An 11,355-nucleotide genomic window follows, 5' to 3' on the forward strand; every position below is an offset into this window, starting at 1 on the left:
TGTCACATAACATGGTGGTGAAATTAAATTTTAGTCCAAATGGTTCTATTGAGGTGATGAATGTGTCAGTTGAATAATTTCTCAGCCTTTCTACATCGCTCTCTGTCTCACACACACATACATACACACTCTCAAGAGTCTAGCACCACCAGTGTCGTTATGGTTGCTGGAGTGCAGTCAGTTTGAGCTTAACAGTTGCAAGTGGCATTTAAACATGTAAAAATAAGTGCAGCTAGAAGAAACAAAGGAATGTGTAATGTTCAGATCCTCCCTCTGTGATGGCTGCTGCTACCCAGTCTGATACTGATAAGAGACCTTAATGTAAAATACTGCTTTACAGACATAATAACAGATTTTTGTATACAATCTTATTGAATATTTAGATATGGGCTGGACAAAACATAAAAAGAGATAAAAAATTACACCACACTGCTGCTACAAGATCTGCTCATATTTCAGGTCGAATGCCAATCAGTAGCATTTGCTACATTTGCTAGAAATGGCCCATAAATCAGCAATTTTAATGCAACATGAGACAACTAATAGTGGTCCACAGACGCTGAAATGCTGTGCACAAATTGCAGATGCATCACTGAAAAGAACTAAAAAATGTATATAATAATAATCAAAATAATATAACATACACACACACACACACACACACATATATGTGATATATGTGTGTGTGTGTGCGTGTATATATATATATATATATATATGTATTTACCACTTAAATAAATAAAAAATGCATCGACAAAGAGGAACAGAGAACACATTTTAAACTAAGCAGCATGCTGTACAGTATAAAGTTGGCTGATAAACTACTACCCGACATGCAGCCTAATATGACCCACCTTTGTAACAGTGCTCGTCTACAGCCCTGGGTTTTTCTGGGCACTACTGATCCACATTTTTTAGTCAGTTAACAATTTCTCAAACAACCTGCCTCTTTCTTCCCCCCTTCTGGGCTTTCCAATAAGGACAGGGTGCAGGAAAATAACAGGTTCTTTCAAGCATTAACTTATGAGTTACAAAGTAACCTGTGGGGAGAGTTGCCATAGAAACCAAGCTCATTATAATGAGAAAGTCAAGTACGAAGGAGAGATGGATTGCACACTTACTCTTTTAACCACAACCAAAAGTGTTTATTACATTTGTACTTTGGCATGAGGCAGAGATGCTTTAAGATAAACATTTAGTTTGCTAGCTTGGGAGATCTGAGGACCACCAGGTTTGTTTGGAAGTAGCTGGAACAAATGGGGCAAGTTGGAGAATCAATTTTAAATCCCTAGCCCTAACCCTTACCCTTACAAACTGGAGGAAAGGTATTCTAACTTTAAAACTTTCCATAATTCATTTGTACCAGAGGAGAATTTAGTGTTTCTGCGTGTCAGTCTTTAGGACAGGGAGCACGACAATGGGCTCCACAGGCTCCAGACCCAGGCTTCATAAAGTTTCCCCATGTAAAAGTCCACCAAAAGAGGGGAAACAACGAGTCAGCCAGTCCAAACCACAGTGGACTCTCCCCACTCTGCCGATCACTCTGGAGCAGCCGTCAGGATCTTTGGGACAGAGGAAAACAACTTTGCCTCCATTGAAACAGGAAATAAGTCTTTCCACACTCTCAGGTTAGTAGTTTTTAATTCAGGCTTTTTTCTTTTAACACCATCTCATTGTGATACTGGTTTTGATGATAGATAACAGTGTATGCATGTGTGTGCCATAAGAATCATGCTTTGCAGGAAACCTCCCACCAAAGCAAAGCAACAACTCAAGCATCATTCATTCTCATCCACCCCGAAGACCCCAGGTTAGCATGGCAAAATCAGCTCCCTTATGTAGTTTTTTTTAACTATAACAGGCTATTCTTGTGTCCTGAGTCATATGAGAAGTTGCTCATGTGTTCAATCCTGTGCTGGGATTCAGGGAGACAACATTTTGCATTATTGTTTCTGACTGGTTGTGATTTTTTACACAGACATCCCACCATTATCTCTCCTCAGGCACTGCAACCATTGGCCCTTCAAATTGGCCACACAGGCACTGCCAGTCAAATTGCCATGGTAATAAAAAAAAGAAATCAAAGTGAAATATCCCTGCTGACTGTCCCAGCATCACTACCCTCGTTCCATTTTGAAACCCAATAAGGAATTTGATGTTTGTTGTAGGGCAGGGACTGCAGAGATGGGGGTGTCCGCCAGTTTTCTACAATCGGCCAGACAGGACACTCCGGCACCGGCAGAATGATTCAGGTAAAGCATGTTGTCAAAGTATAGAAGCACTGAAGTGCATCTATAACATCAATAATTCAGATAATATATTTTTATATTGCGGGAAAATTAAAGTGTGCAGTAGTGCTTAAGAAAGAGAGAGAGAGAGGGAGGGAAGATGGAGCGGGGAGAGAGAGACAACTGTGAGCTGTGAGTGTGGGCCCTTCCTGTCCCAGTGGATCTGATTAAAGTGCCGGTGGAGTGGAAAGTGGGGTGGTCTACAGCCATGACTGGCCCTTAATGGGATCTATTTTCAGGGTACAGGGAACAGAAAGGCCCTCACTATTAAGCACACACTCGACACAAAGAAAAGAATAGTCTTGACTGTCACATGATTTTTTCTATAGAATGGTTTACTTTAAGATTAACTACCGTTCATAGGAATACGCTTACTAAGCTATAAATCACATGAGGTATGCATTGTAATTCAGTGGCGGAAAATTTTGAGGACAATACTGAGTGCTTTACTTGAGTATTTCCATTTTCTGCTACTTTATATTTCTACCCCACTACATTTCCACAGTAGGAAACATAATACTTTTTACCCCACTATATTTATTTGAAAGCTTTAGTTAGTTTTCAGATTAAGATCTTACACAATGGTTAATATAGTAAGCTTATAAAATCCACCACATTGTTAAAGATTACACCAGTGGTTTCCACTCTCTTTGTCTTGTGAACTCAGGTATCAAATCAATGTGTGGTTGTGTCTCTTGTATCATAAAAGTGTATAGTTGTGTCTCTGTCATGTTTCAGATGTCTATGAGTTGTTAGCAGGTCCACCAAAGAGACATTTCCCCTCTAAACATCTTACATGGTTTAATTTCAGAAACTGTTCAAATGATCCAATTTTTCACCAAAAATCACAGATTAGAGAAAAAGTCCAAAAACTGAAAACTGATTTATGTATCAGAACTTCTTTCATCTCTTTCATCTCATCATTGATTAATCATCTAACCCCACCGGACTATCTAGCTAACTTTATATAAAGTAGTTCATACTGACTCCGCCTCGAGCAGCTACAACAGGAAAATTCTGTTTACACACTGATGCATTTACAATAATGTCATATAGAATAATTGACAATGTAATGTTTCTTTAATTAGTATGTGAGAGGTTGATATATGTGATATATATTTTGAGCTGAAATTAAATGACAGAAGATTAGCTAAAGTCAATAACATGAAAATTTGAACACTACTGCCAATTATGAACTTTAGAATTTGTTGTTCAGATTTATTGCTCTGCTTTGTCCCTACAGACATCACACCACCATACAGGATCCGTTTTTAATTCACTTTTCAAAATTAGTATTTTGTATATGTGTATTTATTTAATACACATATACAAACAACAATCACATTTATATTCACAGTTATGGTCAGTTCAGAATGGCTGTTTTGGAGAAGACCTCTGAAGAATCTTCTTCAACCTGCAGTGGATGCTCGTCAAAAAGACTTGGTTCCCATGTTTTGTGAAGTGTACTCGATCTGGCAGAAATATTTTCTTGTCGTAATATCTCAAGAAGGGGTGTTCAATTACTTCACCGCCAAGGCTGCCAATATTATTCCTCATGCAACTGTTGATGATCTTCCTGTCATTATTGACCTTCCATGGCTTTCCATTTCTCCACTCCTGCCGTTCATTGATGCAGGAAAATGCAATCTTCATTGAGGGAAACTCTGCATGCAGCTGCATCAAGTCCCTCTGCATTACAGATACAAGTTGCTGACTTGACATCAGTCCTAGGTCATTGCCACCGGCATGGAGCACCAAAATATCTGGAGGACTCTGTGTGGCCAACTCAGCATAAAAATGGGGAAGGACACCACTCCAACGCATTCCTCCTTTGCCAAACCACTGAACATTGGCATTAAGTCCGAAATTCTTGCCAAACTCATGCGATGCTTCCTCCCCTCGACGAACATAACTGTCGCCGATGATCCAGATCTTTGACACCCTTTCTGTCACCTTCCAGTCCTCGTTCCTCTTTTTAGGGGGGGACATGGTGTCTGGGTTTCTGGTGCCACTTGAAGCCACCTCTCTCCTCATCGTAGATATGATCTTGACCACGGTGCAAGAAGCCTCTTTAGACGTGCTTGGTAGTTCTATGACTTTCTCCTCAGTGTCCGTTGTCATCCTCCTCCTCTTTCTCTCTGGGGACGAGTCCTCTGGGATTCTTTGGCTGCCCTGTGAAATTTCCCAGTAGGGCCTTTTCACTGGAGATCTTCCTCCACAGATCTTCCTCTCCTTCCTTTCAGAGGAGCAGATCTCTGCAATTCTGTGGCTGCCCTGTGAAATTTCTCCATAGGGTATTTTCACTGGAGATCCTCCTCCACAGATCTTCCTCTTCTTCCTTTCAGGGGAAGAGAGCTCTGCGATTCTGTGGCTGCCCGGTGAAATTTCACTGTAGGGCCTTTTCACTGGAGATCTTCCTCCACAGATCTTCCTCCTCTTCCTTTCAGGTGAGGTGCTGTCAGAGTTCCCGTTGTTTTTTTGGGAAATTTGAGCATAGGCCCTCTTTCTTCTCTCCAGGGGCTTGATCTTGATACATCTGGCGACTGTTGCAAATGCTCCTTTTCCAAGTGTGTCCTGAACTGTGTAGTTCGAGGACATGGAGGAGAGCTGGCTTCCTCTGAAGACTTGGAGGTCCATGTCAGAAGTGACAAAGGAGCTGGATTTCTCAGCCATTTTACAACAGGAATCCTATTGAATGAAACTCTTTTTCCAAACTGTTTTTACAAACTCTTGTAGATAAGATGGTTAGAAATCGGTCTTGTGTTCTGCACTCACAAAGTTGAACTGATGTAGAGAAGATTCTAATTTATGAACAGTTTGCTGAGTTCTGGAAGTTCTGAAATGCATCATGACATATGATGGGCCTTCTCTCAGGTTGTCATGGTGACTGAGCCAGCTGGCAAAATGTAGCTTCACAATAATATGAATAATAAAAACAGATGTCTAATGTTTGATTGTTATTAAAATGGCCACTTTGTCTTGATAGCAAGCAAGAGTGCTTGAACTCCTTTTTGACAGGAAGAAAAGCTGTGACACAAATTCACATAAGCCATGCATAAAATATTACAGTCCATGTAAAGCAACAATAAATATGTGTTCTGAGTTTGTCACGCCACAGAAAAATGTATAATTAACCACCCAGCCAAATTTGAATGATTTAAAAAAAGTATATAAAATTGGGTTTCAAAATCTTCAAAAAATAAGCAGTATTCTCTGCTCTGAAATGCTGATGGCGTGTCTGCTGGAGGGACTGAAAGCACAGCCTAACTGAACGCTCATACCAAGCTCCCCTAGAAAAATACAGAATTTAAAATAGGCCTCGTTTGTTGGTTTAAGGCAAGCAGTACGGATGATGTTTAATTTGGCACATATTCAGACAGAAATGAGGACTTCAGATTTTACTGAGACACGACTATTACACCAGGTCTCAGTAACAACTACATTCTGCAAACATTTTCGATACTCTGATCTTGTGGACAAAGCGTATGACAAATGAACAAATGTAAACATGGACAGTCTTGATAATTGGAAGATTTGTGAGGGAAACAGCCCTTAAAGCTTTTGACGCACTTAAATCCCAGAACAATAAAAAAACAAAAAGTGGCAAGGAGGCCACTCAAGACACTAATTATATTTGATTATCACCTTTGTAAAAGCAACAATAACACAGCTTTAAAAATAAAATATACAAATGCTGTGTCATTCAGTGGTGGACATAACTAAGTACGTTTACTCAGGTGCTATACTTTACAATTTTGAGGTACCTGTACTGTACATGATAACTTTCATTTTCTGCAACTTTTCACTTCACAACAGTTATTTGACAGCTTTAGTTACTAGTTGCTTTTCAGATTAAGATTTTCCACAAGAGGTTAATATAATAGGCTTGTAAAATACAAAACAATGTTAAGGAGTAAACTGGAGGTTTACAGTCTTTTTGTCTTGTGAGCTCATGTATAAAATTTGTATTTGTCTTGTTTCAAATTTCTATTAGTTTTTTTTTATTTATTTACAACAAGGATGCAGGAATGACATACAGTAGGAAGGTAGAGGTGGATACAGGTTAACAACATTTAGAATATTAAAATGGAGAGATTAACTACAGATGTGCATGGAGAAGATGTGCAGTGAATGATTGTTGTGGGGAAGCAGCTGTGTGGAGTGAGTTTGGGCATAAAAGTATTTGAATCATTAATGATATTTTAGCAGCAGTAATAGTAGAAACAAACAAAGGGACGGTTGGTAGAAAAATTGGAGGAAAAAGTGGATGAATGAGTAAATAAATTAAAAAAATAGAAATGAATGAGGAGAGAAAGAAATGTCAATAAATCATTATGTGACAATAATAATATTAATAATGATGATGATGATGATCTATTCTTCTTTAGCAGTTTCAATGTAATGTGTTTATGCCTGTAAGTGTGTTTTCAATTGTATGTCTGCCTCTAAAGAGTGTATATGTGTTTGTAAGAGTGTATGTGTATGTATGGTCCTATTAGTGTTTGTATATATATGTGAATGTACATGGATGTTATTTTTTTGAGTTTGTTGTGGCACCAACTTACCAGCAACTCAAGAGATTTAAGAAGTTTTGGGTACTTTTCACTGAATTGGTCAGATTGGGGTTTTTTTTTTTTTTTTTTTTAAAAGAGCTGAGTTTTGTTCCAGTGTTACCTGTTCTGTTAAATATTTAATCACTCTGAGATAGTGAGTTGTTTTCTGTTTTTCCAATTTAGTAAAATAGTTTTCTTGGTGATAGTTAGAGCTACTGGTAGAGGTGTTTGATTTGTTTTTGTGATGTGTGAAGTATGTCCAAGTCTCCTAATATGCACAGTGACAGGGATGGGGGGATGCTGCACCCAAGAAACAGTGATAGTTTAGTAGTTATTTCTTTCCAGAAGTGTTGTACTGGTGGGCACAGTGAGTGCATATGTCTGATCTAGTAAGTCCCATTATGTGCATCTTGTGTAATATGTATTCTGTGAATGACTTTGTATTGAATTAGTCTTGTGTTAGTGTTCATGGACATGTTGAAGGTATTTTTGCATATTTGAGTCCAGAAGTCCAGGTTTTTTTCCCAATTTATTTATTGGAAGAGGTGTGGTGGAATCAGTGGAGGATATAAAAGTTTGTATAATTTTGACAAAGGTTTGTTTGAGTTAGCAAATTTTTTGATGTTGTCCAATAGGGGCAGTGGTTGAAGGTTGTTATTTGATGTGTTGGTTTTTGCCCTGATTGCAAGCTTTAATTGAGTGTATTGTAAGTATGCCCTACTATTGTATGAAGGTAAGTAAAGTATTAGATGTAGATGTGTTATGCCTTTTTCCTTCCATTTGATGCCTGTCATGGGTGATTTGTTAACAAGAAAATCTTGGTTGTGCCAAATAGGTGTATGTGAGCTAGGTGACATTGTGAAGTTATTGTGTCATTTTATAACAGTTGATTTGATCTAATATTTCACCAAAATTCTAAGATTAGAGAAAAAAATGATTCCTCTCCCATTAATCATCTCAAAAGCTGACTGTATATGAAGTAGTTCAAAGCTCCACCTCAAACAAGTAGTACTTGTAGTAGTAGTAGTAGTAGTAGTAGTAGTAGTATTTTTTATTCAGTCATCACACACACAATAGAACAAGTATAAACAGTATATAAAATATAAAATCTAATATACAATTAGTATAAACAGTCTAGACAGTATAGACAAAGTCAACAGTCTATGTATTAAGTAGTGACTGAAAAGGCACAGGCAGAAGCATTATGCTAATATATGTCTATCCTACTTTCTTTTTACAACCATAACAGGAAAATGCTACTTACACACTGATTCATTAACTATCTATTATGTCATATATAATAATATATCAGTCACAGTCCATTCTGCCATTGTTGTAATTTATGTGTGAACATGTGTTCTTGTGGGCTTTAGGGAGGGTTTCTGGAGGCCCAGACAGCTCTTGCACAACAGGCTCATCGGTATCGACAAGCTCATCTCCGACAGGCCAGAGAGCAGAGAAGACATAAAGTTGTCTACACATTTGATGGTAGGACTGCAATTTATAATCTTAATGAGTAATTTAATCCAAAGACTAATTGAATTTAGCCTTTTGATGAATTCCATCCTCTCACTGGTTCCTTCAGCTGGAGGTCCAAATAAAGAAGGGATCCAAAGGTTGAAACTTGTGAGAAGACCAACGGAGAGGGACATCTTCTGGGATGAGACTACAGGAGAAAGGCTGGACCTCAGCTGCCTTCTGGAACCAAAATCTCTGACCCTCGTCATTGAAGAGACACAGCAAAACCTCCTGCGCAAAGCCGAAGAGTCTAACCAGAGAAATCAAGCTCGAGGCCCCAAAGACAGAGATAAAAGGACTGTTCAACAAAGTGAACATGGAGGGGTGTCTCTTGACAAAAACTTATCATGGACAAATGAAAGGGACATAGAGAGAACAGAGAATAAGGGTAAAACACAGAGGGATAGTTGGATGTGGTCTGCCAGAGGCTGCCAGACAGGGAGGATAAGAGGTGCAAGAGGGATCTGGGACCATAAGCTCAACTAAGAGCACTTTTTTCATTTTGTAATCTGGATCAGAACAGATCTTAAACATGGGGTCTGTTAATGCAAATTAATTACTGAAACAGCTTCTGTAGCATCTTGGTCACTAGATGCTTTAATCCAAAGCATCACATTTGCACAGGTGGTCATTTTCAGTCATCTTCTCACAGGGTTAGAAACAGTTTGCAAAATAACTAAATAGAACTTTGTAAAGGAGATATTCCCTGCATGGCTGAGCTTATGGTGCCCTCTATGGGTGAAAATGGTGAACAAAATGAGTAAATGTGCTGTTAAGGCATTGAGTCTATAAAGCTCATCTAGCCTTCCTACAATATTGATAGCAAAACATCCAAAAATAAACCTCATATTCAGTTCAAAGAGTTGGGATTCAAATCAGCCAGCTTTGAAGACTCTTGTCTGTTTGGGCAAAAGGTATAGAAATTAGTACAAAAGAATCCTTCAGTATCCAAAGATATCCGTAAAGATCTGTGGCTCTTGAAGAATAATTAGAATGCAAACAGGAAACTGCTAATTGCACCATCATTTTTCAAGTGGTCTCCCCAAAGCCAGCTCTTAGCAGGCTGTGAGAGTCTGAGAGTAACTGGACTCCTACCAAACACCTGAGGCCACAGTTGCCAACAAAAGCCTGGTCCTCAGGCACGCTGCATCAGATGAACATTGCTGGGATCACATCATACAGCAGGGGGGCTGGTCAGGAATTAAATCAGCAAAGATGATCTGGCAATGATTAAGTAGAACTAGTTCAATAGTAGAATGGTGATTAAACTGTATTTTTTAAAAAATCAACATGATTTATTGAAGTCTACCACTGGGTGTCATTATTGGGCTAAGGGACAAAGTAAACTCCACTCCCACAGTTCAGTAAATAACAGTTCCAATATTTAAAAAAGTGTAATAAATGCTTAGGTATGTTGAACCCTTTGGTATGAAAGGAAATTCTGAGCACAACTTTATGTTGTCCCAACATGATTTATGACAATCGAAACTTCTGTTTTTTTCACAATTTATTTTTGGCCCATGTGATCGTCATTTTGATGAATACTGTAAAAACAAAAATCCCTTTCCTGTATGCATGTATATACAAGTAAACAATGATGAAATAAATGAATGATTTTTAAAAACACAATAGAATTTAATGCCCTGAGGTTTGGGCTGAAGGCACTGGAGCAGAGCAACACATTAAAACGAGTCCATCTACTTAGCAAGCCATTCAATCAACAAAGCAAAGTCTGCCAGTGAGAGGTCGGTGACTGCAGACTTGAGGAGCCAGACTGACCACATATTGGGATACTGAGGAGATTTAGAGTGGCCCAACTCTTCAAAAAAAACTTCTCCTTTTCCAGTTCGCTAGCCACACACACTGGGCCTTAAAGCCAAATCATCGTGGAGGGGGAGAGCCGAGAGGTCTCGGTGTCTGCCACTCCGTACAGCTACATAAAAAGAAGGTGAAGGATGCCGTGTGAGCAATTGGTTCCAATTGACAGAGGATTGGTCATGGTCAGCCTTCTGAGTGGAAATCCACGTGAGAATGTAGCATTTGGACCAGCAAGGGGCACAAGAGGCCAACAGCAGACAATGAGGGCACTCAGAGGAGTCTGGCCGCTGTGGAATAGCAGGGCACAATCTCCTCTGATTTAACCCTTCATCAGCTTGTTATTCATTCAACTTAATACACTGAGGTGGTGCTTTTATAGTAGAAATGTAACAGAGTTAGTATATGTACCTCGTCATATTTCAGGTCAGAGAAACATCTAAAACTTTTTAAATGATGTTTTTATAATTAAGTGTTGACAATAAAGAGAGGTCTAACCTGACAATTGTGTTACTACAACAAAGATAAAAAACGTATACTTAAAGATCTACATTAATTGAGTTAAAGCACCAATGCAACCTCAAGAGGCGACACAACAATTACCATCCTTGTGACTTTTTCACCAATTAGGCGGGTCCTGCAAGCTGAATGGGACCGGCTACTTTAAAGTCTCTGAGGGTCAGCGCTCAATCACAGTCTGGTTGGAGAGGTTGTGTTCAAACTAGCCACTAGTTGACAGGGCGGGGACGGGGTCAAAAGGGGTAGGGGTAAGTGGTGGTGATGGGAGGCGAGGAGGTGGGGGGGGGGCTAGGCCTCCTGCCAGCTCTAAAGAGGAGCCTTTTGTAGCCAAGACACTGGCCAGAGCAGCCTGGTCTTTCACAGCCCAGCCGCCCCTCTCCTCCAAGCCCACAACAGCTGATGACAAGGCCCCAGCTGCTAATTATCCGGCTGATGGAGAGTCACTGAAGTGGGACTGTCAGAGCAAGGGGTGGCCCTTGTGTCTGCGATGGGATAAATCTGAGGGAGGGTGAAGGTTGGGGGATAAAAGAAGTTGGACAACAGGAGCGGCTATTTTAGTAGTAGCCATCCATTAACAAAACTAATACTTCTGCCAGTCAAACTATTTCCTTTAACTTTGTGCAATGTGATCTGTGTTGAGTGATGGTAAAATTATTCTAGTA

The 11,355-nt window shown here is 39.4% G+C and overlaps 1 protein-coding gene across 1 annotated transcript; it reads left to right on the forward strand.

Moving 5' to 3' along the window:
* Nucleotides 1–972: 972 nt before the first annotated feature.
* Nucleotides 973–11,257, forward strand: LOC122998076. The gene is made up of 6 exons (XM_044374676.1): nt 973–1,628; nt 1,728–1,810; nt 2,004–2,063; nt 2,169–2,252; nt 8,215–8,329; nt 8,427–11,257. Exons 1-6 carry the CDS (start codon nt 1,418–1,420, stop codon nt 8,843–8,845), a joined length of 972 nt encoding a protein of 323 aa, XP_044230611.1. The 5' UTR covers nt 973–1,417; the 3' UTR covers nt 8,846–11,257.
* The last annotated feature ends 98 nt before the right edge of the window (nt 11,258–11,355 follow it).

Source organism: Thunnus albacares, chromosome 15, assembly GCF_914725855.1.
Source record: "Thunnus albacares chromosome 15, fThuAlb1.1, whole genome shotgun sequence".
Lineage (NCBI taxonomy): Eukaryota > Metazoa > Chordata > Actinopteri > Scombriformes > Scombridae > Thunnus > Thunnus albacares.